The 17,522-nt window shown below is 37.1% G+C and overlaps 2 protein-coding genes across 6 annotated transcripts in view; both read left to right on the forward strand.

Moving 5' to 3' along the window:
• LOC141380166 (uncharacterized) overlaps window positions 1-1,808 on the forward strand; it is a 10,399-nt gene extending 8,591 nt beyond the window's left edge. For 3 of the 5 annotated variants that reach the window (XM_087303872.1, XM_087303874.1, XM_087303871.1), the window contains one exon: window positions 60-1,808. In XM_087303872.1, the coding sequence (XP_087159998.1) occupies window positions 60-113 (54 nt within the window). In that variant the 3' untranslated portion in view covers window positions 114-1,808. The remainder of the gene's footprint in view (window positions 1-59) is intronic. The other 2 variants (XM_087303873.1, XM_087303870.1) reach the window with 2 other exon arrangements.
• Window positions 1,809-5,807: 3,999 nt separating this feature from the next.
• LOC100334996 (SLAM family member 5-like) lies at window positions 5,808-7,613 on the forward strand. The gene is made up of 4 exons (XM_087303818.1): window positions 5,808-6,060; window positions 6,353-6,676; window positions 6,904-7,182; window positions 7,267-7,613. Exons 1-4 carry the CDS (start codon window positions 6,003-6,005, stop codon window positions 7,422-7,424), a joined length of 819 nt encoding a protein of 272 aa, XP_087159944.1. The 5' UTR covers window positions 5,808-6,002; the 3' UTR covers window positions 7,425-7,613.
• The last annotated feature ends 9,909 nt before the right edge of the window (window positions 7,614-17,522 follow it).

The raw sequence follows: 17,522 nt of genomic DNA on the forward strand, positions 1-17,522 counted from the left end.
TATATTGTCAGGATGCTTTTAATAATCTCTATGATATACATGTGTTTGTTTTCTTTTAGAGTGTTCAAGTGGAGCCTGATGTGGTGTACGCAGGAGTCACTGTGAGGCGCTGATCAAACTTTTGATCAAATAGATAATTCAGTTCAAGGGCGATTAATTTTTCATTCATTCATTCATTCATTCATTCATTCATTCATTCATTCATTTTCATCTGCATTTCACCTTTTTTTGCCTTGGTAGACCCTACCAGAAGCATTAGCCCCCCACAACATAGCTCTTAGGATCACTCAGGCACTCAAACCCCTCTCCATGATAAGGTTGCAGTTCATGGAGGAGGGCTATCGATTTTTAGAGGCCAAAATAATTTTAAAACAGCATTACCATCCTAGACAGCAGTAGACTCCTAGCCGTAACTGGCCAGATAGCAAAAATCATCTTCTCCAGATAGGGCATAACCATTTTACTTATCTGGACCAGCACTGGGCCAGATGTGCATTCACTTATGTTGATTTGGCCAAGTGTGGGCCAAATCTGGTTATATCTGTTTTGCATCTGGTCCAGTATACTGTGCCAAATGTAGGCCAGGTCATGTTATATGTTTATTATATGTTAATTGGCATTTCTTAAAATTATAATACACATATCTAGGATTACAATCATTTTCTCAGCTACATGATTACATATATTCTCTTATGCAAGTCTCTTATGTCAAACGAGAACTAAGGAACTGAGTTTAACGCCTGTGTCTTTTACTAATTTCTAGTTTTAACAAAGGTCATAAACAAGTCTACAGTGTGCACTGGTGCAATAGTATTGAATCACAGCTAAAAAAAAAAAAAAGGGGGGGGGGGGGTCTTTAAGAGTAAGATTTAAATACTTCTGCTGACCCATGTGAGTTTGTTTTTTTTTTTTTTGATTGTTATTAAGAATACCCCGCTTTAAAGTTCCCATGACAACACATCAACTTTATTGCTTGAAACTGTAGCCCCAATGAGTTATTCATATATTGTTTTTTTTAAATGTGTGGATATGTTGTAAAATATCTGATATTCTGATTTTCAAATATGCCTAAGAACATGTATTGTGTCTTTTAAAAGCTTTATAGTGATTATAATTTTTGATATATGATGGCTGATGACCTCGGGCGGCATTGTGGCTCAGTTTTTTTTACTGACGCAAGAAGGTTGCTGGTTCTAGTTCTGGGTCTAGTTCTGAATTTTTGTGTGGAGTTTGCATGTTCTCACTGTGTTTTGCGTGGATTACCTCTGGGTGCTCCGGATTCTCCAACAGTCCAAAGAAATGCGGTTCAGGTGAATTTAATAAACTTAATTGGCTGTAGTGTGTGTGTTTGTGTGTGAGTGTGTTTGTTAATGAGAGAGTGTATGGGTATTACCCAGCACAGTGCTGGTTGTAAGGGCATCCGCTGGGTAAAACATATGCCAGAGTGGTTGGAGGTTCGTTACGCTGTGGTGACCCCTGATGAGTAAGGAACTAAGTCGAAGGAAAGTAAATGAACGAATGGTGATAAAGGTCATGTTAAGTCTTGAGAGATGAAGTGTAAATGTTCTAGTAACATAAACAGTGTGTGTCTTATCGTCCACTGCCATCTTCATAGACATCAGAGTCTATTTTGCTTAACTTATATCAGGGATGGGCAACTTCAGTCCTGGAGGGCCGATGGTGTGTTTGGTTAGAGCTCAAGCTAAACTCTGCTGGACAGTTTGCCCATCCCTGCCTTAGATATTAATATTTGCTAAAATTTGAATGCCTGAATCCTAAAATAAATGTAAATTTCCTTGAAACCACTGATAAATTGTGATTTATTACAACCACAACATACAGGCCCGGTTCTGAAAGATATTGAAAGGTGGGCTGACAGATCTCAGGTGGGCAAATGTTGCGGGACAAGATTTACATTTACATGCTTTTCATATGAAGGCTACTATTATTTTTAATAATATGTATTTTTATTATTATAATAACATTGGTGCGGCATGGTGGCTTAGTCAATAACACTGTCATCTCACAGCATGAATGTCACTGGTTCGAGTTCCGGCTTTACCAGTTGGCATTTCTGTGTGGAGTTTGCACATTCTCCCAAAATTTGTGTGGGTTTCCTCCAGGTGCTCCGGTTTTCCCCACAGTCCAATAGTTAAAGGTAAGGTAGGACTTAAATTTTGAAGACGCTGTACACTCCAGCGCTTCCAACTCCCTGTGATCAGCTGCACCTCAATAATGACTTTTGCAAAGTTTACAACGGGAACTAACAGAACTACTGTCATCATATTTAATTAAGACATCACCCTTAAAATACAATCTTTTTGGTAATACAGCCTATAAATGTATAGTTATGTTAGACCACCGTGAATGTTCATTTTCACTTCCTCAAGCAGAGGAGTAGGTTTTTTCGTGGCACTGCTAGTTTGAAAGTGAAGTTATGTTCTTTCCTACACAAGGTTGTGTTTTTGTTTGCAGGAAGTTGCTTGGCAACAGAGGCACACATATTTAGAGTCACAGGAAGTAGCAGACACTGAAGTAGTCATTTTTACCACTATGGTGGTTCTAGGTAGAAATAATTTGTGTTTTGTTATTTTAATAAAATAACAATGTGAGAAGGAAATACACAAATAGTTAGCAAAAGCCAGGGTCCTATAGATATGTGGGTTTTATTTCAAACATTTATTATATTGCAAATATTACAAATGGTCAAAATGACTGCCTCCGTAGTTTTAGTGTTAAAATGTTTTTAAATCAGTAAATCTTCATAAGGAAAAGACTTGAAAAAAAAAGTAAAAAAGAAAAGACTTACTACCATAGCGTCAGCAAATGCTTCAAACATATAAAGGAACCACTAGCACAGCTCATACAAGAAAGTAAGGTGATAAAAGGTATTAAAATAGGTAAAGAAGAGCATACAATTTAACTTTATGCTGACGTTGAAAATATAAAACACTACAGCTGATAAAAGAGAATGGAGGAATAGGTCTTCCCAATCTTAAACTTTATTATTGGGCTGCACAGCTAAACCAATAGAAGCATGGTTGAAGGACAATATGGATACAAGTTGTTTAAACATGGAGGAAAGTCTCTGTCAGTATGCACTGTATTGATATTCCCTTTGATCCAACTGTGGCAGTCCTAGGCATGGTGCCTGAAAGCATGGGGGAAAGAAGTTAGGGATGCACCGATATGGATTTTTTGGCCGATATCGATACCCAATAACTCTTCAGACTGGCCTCCAAGGCGATATGTATAGGCCGATAATTATAAATATTTCAAAATGTTTTATTTGTATACAGCAAACCTCATAAAAGATTGAACTGCTCTTATGAACTGAATAGTCTATACTCAAAGCAAAAAAGCTATCATTTCAAAATTGCAAGGTGATTATATAGAACAATATTCACCATTTCACATAAATCAGCAAGCAAAAAATACATTATTTCCTTTTCTTCATAGCAAGTTAACATAAAGCTTGACTGTTGCATTAAAATAATAAGTTAAATAACAAAATGGGATTTAATCAACAAACAAGTTAAATACATGTAACTATATAGGACTGCTATGAAGGACTAAAACCAGCTCAAATGTTCTTGAATAAAACGTGTTACAGTAATGTCAGAAAAAAGCCTTTTTACGAGGTGCTTTTAAATCTGGTTTATTTTGTACAGTAGCATAATGGATACAGCAGTGTATATAGCAGTGTGCAAAAACTTTGCAATAGTATTTTTGTGACTCACTGTTATGCCAAATGGTTTGAATACTCCATAACAAATGCATTCATTCGAATGTGATCACTGACAGCTGTGTATATTATCTGAAATTCTTAGAAACAAATGCATCCCCGCCTGCCACACTAAGCAGCCACGAGTTGCATTAAAGTGATGTCAACTCCCCTTTTGTCTGATTGGCAAAAGGAGCAAAAAAATCTCTACTACTGGACCAGTGATGATGCTGAAGCCCACCTGTGAGTTAAATAAAACTCGAATTTCATCTTTTGAAAAACGCAAGAGCAGAACGTGGAAACAAGAGGAAGAACAAGATGGAAAAGAACATAAGCACACAAAACATTAAAATATGAGCAGAAAACTGATTTTGTCTAAATGCGTTTTCATTTTTGATTATCTTTAATCATTGTCTTTGGTACATGACTTCATTGTTTCTTATCCTGCGTTTCTTATACTTTTTTCCACGTCATACTTTTACACACAATGTCAATTTTTTTTGATTTATGCTCTTTATCTTTCTATCTGTGACCACAATACTATAGGCGGGAATTTTATCCCATAATAAACCGACACGGATGTGGGACGGTGGGCGAGAGAAAACCAGCTTACTTGCATTTAAAGACACAGGTAACAAAACAGCTACAATGTGATTTTAGAAGGGTATTTTAAAACACATAGCTAAATTTCTCTGGCCCAGCTCTGGCCCACACTATCAGCTTTTGCTTGGACCACATGCCGCAGTGAATTACGGTACATGACTGGACCAGGCAACCCAGGCTCATTCTGAAAACGTAGTCCCACGGACGTTTCTGGAGACAGTGGAATACGTCCCGGGAGTTATGTACGGCTGCATTTATTTTTTTCAAGCGAACACTACGGGGCGGTGTGACGCTGTTCTCTTTCGTGCTTGCCGGCCGACTGCTTACCTCCTTGTGGAGGGCTTTCCCGCTGCAATCCGTTTGTCCACTCAGCTCATCGTGTACGTTGGCAGACTTGAGATGCAGAGAGGAGTTGACCACGATGATCGGTTTCGAGTCCGGGGAAGAGCGGTTCCAGAAATCAGGTAAGACAAAAACAGAATCCCAAAAATTAAGTGAATGAGTTTCATAACAGGGTGAGAATGTGGTGAAATCCAAAAACGCGGTAAAAAAAAAAAAATCAGGGCTTTTCATTTTTTTTGACGGCTTTTATTAATTGTTGCTCGGGTTTAGGAAAGTGAGCAGGCGGGTCAATCGGTAAAATTAGTTGGGTTTAGGGAAAGAGGAGAGCAGGTCAGCCGATTGGCCGGTCGCGCAGTCAATCATCCGGTCAGTCGGACATCGGCCTCTGGTGGGTTCACGCGAGAACATCGAGGGGGCAAACGGCACTCGCGAGAGGCATTTGAGATGCGAAAAAGCACACACAGCGGCCTCTCGCGGATTCGCAAAAACAAAAACTGCAGCTGTACGTACCTGCCGGGACGTATTCCGCGATCTCCAGAAACGTCCGCAGGACTACGTTTTCAGAATGAGCCTGGGTTGGGACCAGGTCTGGATGCCAGACAATGGCCAAACATGGACCATATCTGGGCCAAATCTCAGCCAAGTTAATAACCCAAAACTGGGCCAGATATGTTGGTGCATCACAACTTCAATGAAATTGATAAACCTATGAAGCATTGCGCTTTTTTCTCAAAGCGATCTGATTAATAGAAGTTTTTTTATTTTTTTTATTAAAAAATAATAAAAATGTATTTTAAATGTATTTAAACTTAGCCCATATAGCAATTATTAACATCTGGGTCAAATACTACATTTTACATTTGGCCCAAGTATTGTGTGCCGCCTTAAAGACGGTGCCACCTCAGCCCAACCTGTGCCATGTTTGGCCCACTAGCTGTATGTGCCGGGTGACTGCCTGTTGTGCCAGCTTTATGCGAAATCTGGGCCACAATTCTTTGCTACCTGTAAAATAATCTGAGGGGTATTTTGAGCTGAAACTTTACAGACACATTCTAGAGACACTAAAAATCTTGTAAAATGGGAGCCTTTAAATTAGTAACAGTGGATTCTGAAACACCCTCTGTGCTTTTGAGCCATTCACTTTAGACATCACACTTAGATTACAATAGAGCTCTCAGTCTTTAGGGGAAGTACATTTTTGAGTCACACCAGCTGCTTCTAGACCAGCAACACTGCCATCTCCAGATCTTCTGTTGTTTATCAAGAAACATTCTATGCTTTTCATGTAGCCTTTTTGCGGAAATTCATTTTTGTTTAAAAGTTGTTTACTGAAATGCAGAAGAAAGTGTTTGACGTGTTTATTTTCTTCTTGTGTTTTTGGAGTCTGGCTGGTAAGTTTGTTTAAAGATTTCTGTTCTGTGTATATTAGCCCATATACCTTGTATTGTATTAAATTAATTCCATCACTAATCAGTATCAGACTAATACCATCACATTAGTATGCTTTTTTTGCAGTGTTATTTTGAAGTTTATCATCTTTACCCTAGCAGTCACATGAAAGGTTTATTGTTAATTCTTAAAATTCAGCTATTTTTTTTTTTAATTAGAGCAAAGTAAAAAAAAAAAAAAAACTGTTAATAGTTTCAAAATAACTACATGACTAAGTGTTTGTGTGTTTATCAGGTGTGTTTGGTGTTAAAGTGAAGTCTGTGTCAGTGACTGAGGGAGATTCGGTCACTCTACCAGTCAAACTTACACAAATACAAGAAAATGAAGAGATCGAGTGGAAGTTTGAAGACATTCTTATAGCTGACATCAACAGAAAAGACAACAACATCACATACTATAATAATGCTGCTGATGGGAGATTTAGAGACAGACTGAAGCTGGACACTCAGTCTGGATCTCTGACCATCATGAACACCACAACTAAACACACTGGACATTATAAAGTAACTAGAGACTACTGGACCTCAGTCAACAACACATTCAGCCTTACAGTATATGGTGAGTATATATAAAATACTTTCCTGATTAATATTTAAAGATTTTGACATTAACCACTGCCATTATTACTGAGAATATAATACAATTATAGAAGATGTCTACACTATTAATAATATATCTAATACAGTAATTCATCAACACTTTAATTTCATTTTAAATATCAACATCCATCACAGTTCTAATGTACTGCTGAGTTATTCACTTATTAATTAACTAATTTTGTGCAGCTCATCTGGCTGCTCCTGTCATCAACAGAGACTGTTCTTCATCAGTGCAGTACTGTTCAGTGTTGTGTTCAGTGGTGAATGTGAGCACTGTGAGTCTCTCCTGGTACAAAGGAAACAGTTTACTCTCCAGCATCAGTGTGTCTAATCTCAGCATCAGTCTTTCTCTACCTCTAGAGGTGGAATATCAGGATAAAAACACCTACAGTTGTGTGGTCTATAACCCCATCAGCAACCAGACCACAGATCTGAACATCAGCACACTCTGTCAACCATGTCCAGGTACTTCAGTAATGAGAATAATAGCAGTATTTTATTCGCATATAGAATCATTCATTTTTCTGTTATCTTTGTTTCTGTCATCAGAACATACTCACCGCTTTGGTGTTATTGAAGCTGTTATTCGCTTGGTCCTCTCTGCTCTGGTGGGCGTGGCTGCTGTTGCTGTGCTGATTTATGACATCAGATCCAGACATTTTCATCTGAGGAGGAGAGTCCAAACGTTAGCATCAAACACTGATTAATCACATGCTCATAAAGGTGAAGAAGTTTATCAATGGCCAAAAGCAATTGTATAGTAAAAAAATTGAGAACAAGGTTTTCATGTAAACTTATGTGAAGACAATTTTAACTGGCTTCACGTGTTCTCTCATTTTACCTTCAAAATTGTACATTTTTTTTTTTTAATAAAAATTTACATATTGGTGTCCCCTTTGTGTTGTCTTGTGCCATGGTTGTAATATATTCTCCCTCTGTGGCCTTGTATTGTCACCATCTGCCCTTGACTGTGTATTTTCCTATGGCATTATTATTATTATTATTATTATTATTATTATTATTATTTTATTTTTTATTTTTTGCAGCTCTGCATGTTCCCTACCTGAATCTCACAATATTATGAATTTAAATGTAAGGATTTCACTGCAGTCTTTCATGTTTAATCAATATTGAAGATCTGAGATGTGCATCTAACTTATGTAATAATCAAATAAAAGCCAAATTACATTACATTACATTAGGTATTCATTAGACTTATGTGTCATTTCTGGGTTTCTATAAAGCAACCTCAAATCTGCCTTAAATGTACTGAGAACCTAATAAGAGCATGTCAGGATTCTGTTATATTTGCCTGGTTTATTGATTTAAAGGCACTCATCAAAGTGGTTAATAGGGATATATATATATATATATATATATATATATATATATATATATATATATATATATATATATATATATATATATATATATGTATATATATATATATATATATATATATATATATATATATATATATATATATATATATATATATATATTTATTTATTTATTTATTTTTTTTCTGTAAATTCTCATAAAACTCTTTACCATGATTTCAACATGTGCAAAATCCAAGAAGTGGTTGGTCTGACCTCGTCAGCGGATTATGTACAGTCAAAAATCACATATAAACAAACATCTGTATGGTGTCATTAGCTGTAAGAACTGTATACCGGAATACTTGACTCAATCCCATTAAATTACTAGAAATTTATGCGCATCCATGGTGTAAAAAGCTGGCAATGTTGCTACCTAATATACCATTGTAGTTGCCAAGTTTCTTATCAGCAATTCAATCCATCTTTAAATCCATCTTTATTTCTATAGTGCTTTTACAATGTAGACTGTTTTAAATCTGCTTAACATAAAAGTTCTAGAAAAATTTATACTGTCAGTCCAGTATTCAGAGTTAAGTTCAGTTTAGTTTAGTTCTGTGTGGTTTAACTTTCACTGCTGAAAGTGTCAAGGTCTGGTCAAGGGGAAAATAAAAAATAAAAAACTCCAGAGAAAAAACTTCAGCAACACAAACTCTTCCTAGAGGGAACAGTCCTAGAAGAATAAAGTTTCTTATATAAAGATGAAAGGCAACGAAAAAGGTGTTTAAAAAAAAAAAAAAGCTAAGGAACACAAACTTCTCCATTTGGCTGCCGCAAAATGTCCAGGCTTGCCACAATAAAGGCATAGACCCCAAGCCAGTTGTTGTTGCTTCTCCTAAAACGTAAGGTGGACAGAGAGGCAGAGGCAGAGAGTGAACCAGGGTCATCCATCCTGACTGAGGAATGAGTCAGCCTATGGAGATATTGGAGGCAAAGACAAACGTTGATGCAAGGTGCCATGTTGATGAGGTCATGAAAAGTCATGGGGCAAGTCATGGGTTGCAAGGTCATTCTGGATGTCCTCTTCCAAACCAGAACGTAAGATCGCCTAGCAAGCTGCCTCATTCCAGTCGCACGAGGCTGAGTCTTGAACTGGATCGCATATTCAGTGACTGAGTGCTATCTTTGACAAAGTCATGCTAGCTGGTCTGCAGCCTCCTGTACCATGGCAGACCTGTCAAAAAACCTTATCATCTCCTACCGAAGCACATCAAAGGAGACACAACATGGAGCTCTGGACTCCCAGACAGAAGTTTCCCAGTCACAGGCTCTTAGCCAGATTAGCCAGAAACTCTACTTGTCTGGTGGTGATGAAAAGTCTGATCTCATGCTGAGCAAGCAGGACTCGCTGTTGAACCACCACAGATCTGACCTGCTGTGCCCATCTTGGTCAGATCATTTTGTCAGGGATGGTCAAGGAAAACAGAACAGACACAATTTCAGGTCTCTCACAATTTATTTGCACTATAGCAAAAGAGCAGTCTCAGAGGGAAAAAAATAAAATATTTTCAAAAAGGTTCCTAGAACAAAACCCCAAACCCTGACCCTAGAACAAAAACTGCTCCAAAGAGAAAAAAAAAAAAACTAATAGACGCTCAGTAGCACTTAGTAGATTGAGAAAAAAAAAAAAAACTCCAGACAAAAACTTCAGCAAAACAAACTCTCCGTAGAGGAAACAATCCAAGAAGACTAAAGTTCAAATAAAAAGAGGAGAAACGGCAAAAATTAGAACAAAAAAGTGTTAAAAAACACAAAAGCCAAGGAACAAAAACTTCTCCATAGAGGAAGTCTTCTCATAAAGGTCTAATTACAATAACACCTGACAGGGGGTGAGACCGAAGAATGCCATATCCTAGGCCAAGACACCTGTAAAGAAGAGTGAGCGCTTCATGCAGGTGAGAACAGGAAGATGGCTTGCTGAAGCGAGGAGGAGAAGCAGGCAAGCAGCAGTACAAAACGGGAGCAGGCCTGGTAGCAGAGAAGAGTACAATCAAGAACACAAAAACTGATTGGAAGTCAGATTTGACAGGACTCATGGGAAAAAAGCAGACTGGACAAGACCAGGAGATCGTTGAGCACACAGGAAAGCAAAACAATGGTCTGACACAGGAAAACGATCGGGGAAGGATTAAATAGAGAGAGGAATCAATGAGAAAGGTGAGTGACATTAGCTTAATAGAATAATAAAACGTAAATGGGAGGATGGCGTGGAGGTAGAAAGTTACCTGAAGGCATGTGTCGAGTGATCAAAACAAAACAAAATGTGCTAAGGAAAGACACATAGACAATACAAACACCACAACATCAAGTAGCCCAGATGATCAAACCAAGGACATGACAGAAAGTCCAAACACTAAAGAGCAATTCCATCGATGAGCAGCTTCACAAGTCCCAATCCAAGCAAGCCAGTGGCGACAACTTCATCAATTGGCGAAAGTGAAGGAAAAACCCTTATAAGAAACCAGGCTCAGTTGGGCAAGACCATTTCTTCTCTGACCAAACTTCTTGTGCAGAGCTGCAGTCTAGGCACCAAAGGTTAAAGAATGCCGGGTGTCTATCGTGAAGAAGCTGCAGGTGTGAGTGGGTCACCAGGATTCAGACTGGCCCATGGAATCAACGCGGAGATTTGTCTGTCACTGGGTTTTTTTTCAGGAATTAGTTTAATGCTTTCCATTCCTCCATGACTGCCACAGCATCTGCTCGGGAAACGGCCTAGTCTCAGATTTTGGAGATCTTGAAATAATGAAAAAACAAACTAGCATAAGCTTAGGTGCCGTTCAAATTATGTCTTTTGGGAAGTGTTCCAGGCGCCCCTAATGGACCCTAACAATCCTTTCGAGGATTTGGATTTTAAAAGCATTTGTGTTGTATGTGTATGCTGATGCAAGAGATGTGTCTTTAATTTAGTTTTAAATTCTCTGCACACTTTCACCTCGAAAACTGAATAAAACAATTCAGTTTCCCTACTCATGATAATGTCTCTGTGGTGGTGTTCATGTGCATTCATCTCTTAAACATGACTTGAGAAACAATGGGAACCCCTCAATTCATCTGGATGCAAATTGGATATGAGCCCTTTATGACAGTGATATTTCCTGATAGAAGTTTACTCTTTTAGGATAATCTCTAGCGGTTCCCAACAGAGGGCTCACAAGGAGGCCTCAACGATCTCTGTGGGGGGTGGCGTCATATTTAAAACATTTCTTAGCAGAATGATCATGTTGCCTTACGCCCCATTCACATGGGGCTTCAGCGTCTATGCTTGACTGAAGGCATGTCTGAAGTTGGGGCTGAAGCGATTGTCATAGAAGCATCAGCCAATGAAATTCAGTTAGCAATAGGCCACTGTCTAGCTGGTGTATTTGCATACAGCTTTCTGATTGGCTGACGCTTCTGTCGGCGCTTGAAAAATTGAGCAAGTCCCAACTTCTGCAGTGAGCAACGCCTCTGAAGTATTGCCGACGGATCCACAATGCAGTTTGGCAATACTTGACGTCACTGAATGGGAAGCGTCGGTGAATGGGAAGCGTTGACGCTGACGCCCCGTGTAAATGTTAGTCCTTTTTTGATCCCCTAGCTCAGTGGTCCTTAACCACTGGTCCTTGGAGCGGTTGGTACCAAGCTGCAAAAACAATCTTTAATTATGTTTGTTTTATTTATTATCTGAGTCTGAATGATCTTTTATTTTGAAAAGTCTTTTATTTTGAATAATGATGTAATCTCACAGTTACATCTAGGTCACTTGAGCACCCAACTTTAACCCACTAGCAGCAAAATGAGTAAGAAACAGACATCTTTGGAAAGTGTCTTTGCTAAGGGTGCCCAGTAAATGACCCACAAACTGCCAAGAAATGCATCAAAAAAAATCAGGTGAATGCACCATGTCTGTGCAAGAAGATCAACTGCTGGAGATCAAAAATGACGGCAGCCTTTTAGGTGTAATTTGCATATCATGTATTTCTAGAGTTTGCACAAGTTTGTGGTTTCCAATGGAGGTGCACGGCTTACACGCACAACATCATGCCGTGCCGTGCCAATAAATCCTTCGAGAGGAGCGCACCGTAAATCACATAACAAGAATGACAGCTTCAGCTTGTATGGAATATTCACATTTCGGTAAGACAAATTTTCTCACACAAACACAGAACACCCAAACACTGCAGTGCTTTGTACTTTTCTCCATAAGTAAAACTTGTATCAGAGCAACAGCAATGTTTTGTCAGCTTGTCATCCTCTGAGAAATTGGTTGATGGTCGCCTATCAACCTACAAACAGTTATTGTTATTGAATTTCAAATAGGGCCAAGTCAAAGGTCAGGTCAAAGGCTTACGTTATTCAGTTACAAATGGCCAACTGATGTTTTGCTTTAAATTTAACATTAGGCTATTATTTGTGCATAAACATATCTAGATATTGTAATAAACATACAGTTTGTTTGAAAACAACATGTTTTGTCATAATTACTGCAAACTTATATGAGCGACAATATCATTAAATGTGGAGGGGGGCCTCACAATATTTTCCAGAGGAAAAGGTCTCAGGCCAAAAAAAGGTTGGGAACCACTGATTTACCCTTTCTCGTTGTAAACATTGTTCACGAATGACTTAAAGAACATTATTAAAAGGTCAACAAAACAATGGATGCTTCAACTCATAACCAACGGGACTTGCAGCATCTGCTATAAATGTTTCAGCTTTAAATATAACAGTAAACTATTTCTAGAGTCCAGATCTCAGCACAGTTTTAGCAGAGCTAAGTGTCAAAAGAGCTAAAGATACTTCTTTTTTATGGATGTAAACAGGTGTGTAAGAAATAAAGTGTGAAAACCAAAGCAGAAATGGACCTGTGCAGTGGAAAGTTTATTTTTAATAATACTCGATAAAACTCATATCTTCTTAATATTCAGTTGTACTATATAATAATTAATGATAATATATTTACAACATCTTCAAAAAGTTGATTTATTTCACTAATCCCATTTAAAAAGTGAAACTTGTATAATGTGTACATTCATTCCACTCAGACTCATATATTTCAAGTGTTTATTTCTTTTTATTTTGATGACAACTAATAAATATTAGTTCATTTTCTTTTTGGCTTAGTCCCTTTACTAATCTGGGGTCGCCGTAGTAGAATGAACCGCCAACTTATCCAGCATATGTTTTATGCAGTGGATGCCTTTCCAGCTGCAACCCATTACTGGGAAACATCCATACACACTCATTCACACAAATACACTACAGACAATTTAGCCTACCCAATTCACCTGTACTACATGTCTTTGGACTTGTGGGGGAAACCAGAGTACCCGGAGGAAACCCACGCCAACACAGGGAGAGCTGAACTTACTACTCACTGCACCACTGTGCAGCCATGACAACTAATAGAAACCCCAAATTCAGTATCTCGAAAAACTGGAATTTTGTTTAAGACCAATACAAAGAAAGGATTTTTAGAAGTTTCGGCCAACCAAAAAGTATGAACTTGAAAAGTATGAGTAGAAATAATCTTATCACAAATCGAAAAGCAAGATTATTTTGCTTGCCCCATTGGCAGATTATTTAGCTTGATTTGAGGAAAAACTCACTTCATTTTGGCATATTATTTCTTAAAACAAGACAATATGTTTTGCTTGTCTGGAAAATGCTTCTTGATTTAAGAATTTGTAGATATTTGGACTAGAAACGAGACAAAAACTCTCAGTAAGAAAACCATTTTTGCAGTGTGATCAATAAACTGAAGATGCAATACAAGAACTATTAGTGTGGAGACATTTTAACTATAATTATATTGTGGTTTGATGTGCTTAAAAGAAATGGACATCAGTTTAGGATTAAACTGAAACTGACTGAGAAGCTAAAATAGTTAAAAGAGCTGCAGCTATTTCTGGTATTCTGCATGCAAATAGGTAAGAAATATAAAGTGTGAAAACAAGAGTAGAAACTGACCAGTGCTGTGAAAAATTTGTTTTTAGCACTGGACAGCGACATTTAGAAATACCTTATTGAAAAATGTCCATATTATAAATATATTTTTAGTTTTTTTTTTATTTAATTATTATTATTATTATTATTTTTATTATAGAAGATCATACAGGCCTATTAATTTTCATCTGAAACAGCACTGCTCTTAAAAAATTATGAAGATCTGTGTAGAATGAAAAGAAGTGTATCTGATGAATCAATATGTCTCTGCATGATTGTTGTTGATTTCTATGTTGGTTTCTGGCGTGATTATTGTGATCATTATTGTTATTGAGTGATTAACTAAAAGAGCTGATCATCATGGGTGATTTTATACAAATATACCATTATGATGGTAGAGGCACATTTATAACCTGTAGATTCAGTAATTTTACCTTAATTTAATAATCTACAAACAATGCATTTCTAATGACCTCAAAAAACAAGACTTTGGAGATATACAACATATTTTTTAAATCAGGTTTTATTATTTTTTATTTTATTTTATACATATACATATACAACAACAAAAAATAAGGTCAAGAATCTTGGTGTGACTCTGGAGTCAGATCTGAGTTTCAGTAGTCATGTCAAAGCAGTCAGTAAATCAGCATACTATCATCTCAAAAACTTTGCAAGAATCAGATGCTTTGTTTCCAGTGAAGATTTAGAGAAACTTGTTCATGCTTTCATCAGCAGCAGGGTGGATTACTAACGGCCTCCTCACTGGCCTTCCCAAAAAGACAGTCAGACAGTTACAGCTCATCCAGAACGCTGCGGCCAGGATTCTGACCAGAACCAGGAAATCAGAGCACATCACACCTGTCCTCAGGTCTTTACACTGGCTCCCAGTTACATTCAGAATAAAGTTTAAAGTATTATTACTTGTCTATAAATCACTAAATAGCCTAGGACCTCAATATATTACAGATATGCTGACTGAATACAAACCCAACAGACCACTCAGATCTTTAGGTTCATATAAACTAGATATTCCAAGAGTTCAGTCAAAGCAGGGTGAATCGGCCTTTAGTTACTGCACCCCCCGTTGCTGGAATCAGCTTCCAGAAATGACCAGATGTGCTCCAACATTATCATTCAAATCAAGACTAAAAACACATCTGTTTAGCTGTGCCTTTACTGAATGAGAACTAATGAGAACTATGCTACGTCCGACAGATCGCACTATTGTGTTTTTCTTTTCTATTTTAATTCTTTTATAACCTGTTTTAACACATCTTAATCTGTTTTTAATAATTTTTATTATTTGTCTTTTTTATTCTTGTTTATGTAAGGCACTTTGAATTACCACTGTGTATGAAATGTGCTATATAAATAAACTTGCCCTGCCTATATATATGTACATATGCCATAATCATGTTTATTCAGATTATGTCATTTTAACTCAGCATACTGTATCTATACAAAACTCACTGCTAAAGCGCCAACTAGTGGCGGAAGATAGAACATAGTTATTTTACAGTGTAGGCCTAAAAAGTTAATATCGTCATATCACCAGTGGTGGAAAAAGTACTGAAAAACCATACTTAAGTAAAAGTACTATAACTTGCTTAAAAAGCAAGTAGAAGTAGGAGTAAAATGTAGAGCTTTTAAAAGTACTCAAGAGCAGTGAGTAGTGGGTATTATGCTGTTAAAAGCTGATGCATTTACATGTAATTTGTGGATGTGTGTAAACGTAACATTCTGTAGTGCATCTAGTTATTGCCCAGCAGGCACACAAAGTCAGAAGACGTTAATATTAGGTTAGATTTAGGTTGTGATGTCAGGTGACCAAAATTCAATCTCTAGCCAGCCAGTGTCTAAAGACAACATTATTTTGATAATAATGATGTCAAACGACAGTGATATTTGGTCATTTTTAGGTTGTTAAAAAGTGACCAAAATCAAACGTTAAGCCAACATCTTAAACCAACCTCATATTGACTTCAAACACTGACATTTATTTGTCAGGTATGGCAACCAAAATCCAACGTCTGACAGACGTCATAGTGGTAACATCCACACAACGTCAAGCTGTTACATCATTAGACATTTATATTTAGTTGGTTTTAGGTTGGACTTTGGACATTGACGTAAACCCGATTTTTATTTCCAAACAAACGCAGCCTCCCCGTGACGTTAGAGTACAACGTCAATCTAACATCATGTTAAAATCTTGTGCCTGCTTGGGTTTAAGGCTGTTTCGGTCATCATGCATTAAACATCCATCATCTTCTCATCGTTAACATCTAAACAGTCTCTAGATCAATGCGTATAAAGATTTTGTACATCATCTTGGACACACCTTTTAATGCTTCCAAACAGTTTGCTTCAATTATAAATCACCCATGTCTTGAGGCAGTTCATCATGATGCGATTTACCTTCTTTGTGTGATTTGATTGGACAGGAATCAAAAGACAACTCAGCCAATCCCTATTGATAATAAATAAAGTAGTGACTGCAGCTTGAAGGAAAGTAGTGAGAGTAAAAGTACCGATACAGCACTAAAAATGTACTCAAGGGAAAGTAAAAATACACATTTATAAAACTACTTAGAAAATTAACATTTCAGAGAAAACTACTCAATTACAGTAATTGGAGTATTTGTAATCAGTTACTTTACACCACTGCATATCACAGTATAATACTGTTTTTTTTTTTTTAATTTTGAATAATAGCTAACCTTTATTGACAGTAAAACCTCTTGTGTGAACTTCAGTATATTTGTCAGTGATCTGTAGCATATTTGATCAACAGAATAGATTAAGCTAACTTTCCTCGTTGAACTCTGATTAAATGTCTTTAGTTTTTATCGTTAGTGAAGGAGACTGAAATCCTCAGTGTTTCCTGAGATGGAGTCATGAATGGTCTCCTCCCTGTAACATTTTACACTAACAATACATTCATCATACTTATTTAAACGTTCTGAATGTTCTTAATGCGTGTATTTTTTCTAGTGGTTCATCACAGTGTATCGAAACTCTTCCAGGCTCTGCTTGTAGATGTTATAAATACACTGGAACATAAGATATCATCCTTCTTTGTAGGCCATTCATATTTAAATGTGTAGTTAAACGCATATAAACATACAATTGAAATGATTCAAATATGCTATATTTTACCAATCTCTGATACTTTTTGTTTTGCATGCTTTGAATTTAATGTAGAGCAAAATGTGGAAATATATGGCTCTTCTGATGTAGATGAAAGTGATTTGGCTCCCTCTTGCGGCTTAATATAGAAACACAGTTTAAATGCTCTTTTATTGGAGCGCTCTTACAGACTTTGAGCATTATCAGCAAAGGAAGCCAAAAAAATTATCTAATAACCTCGTCACAATTCCACACATTAAAGGTCTCAGTAGACTGTGAGGTAAGTAAACACTCCGTTTTTGTGATCAAGATGTCAAATTTATAAGTTAAGAGTCAGACAAAGATCAGAGCATTTTTGACAATAGCCAA

This window comes from Danio rerio, chromosome 22 (assembly GCF_052040795.2).
Source record: "Danio rerio strain M-AB ecotype USA chromosome 22, GRCz13ab, whole genome shotgun sequence".
Taxonomy (NCBI): domain Eukaryota; kingdom Metazoa; phylum Chordata; class Actinopteri; order Cypriniformes; family Danionidae; genus Danio; species Danio rerio.

Excerpts from the sequence above, each read along its gene's own strand:
- LOC100334996 (XM_087303818.1), top strand. The coding sequence starts at position 6,003 with ATGCAGAAGAAAGTGTTTGACGTGTTTATTTTCTTCTTGTGTTTTTGG. Across the intron at positions 6,061-6,352 it reads GTGTTTTTGGAGTCTGGCTG|GTGTGTTTGGTGTTAAAGTG; the intron begins GTAAGTTTGTTT and ends TGTGTTTATCAG. Across the intron at positions 7,183-7,266 it reads ACTCTGTCAACCATGTCCAG|AACATACTCACCGCTTTGGT; the intron begins GTACTTCAGTAA and ends TTCTGTCATCAG.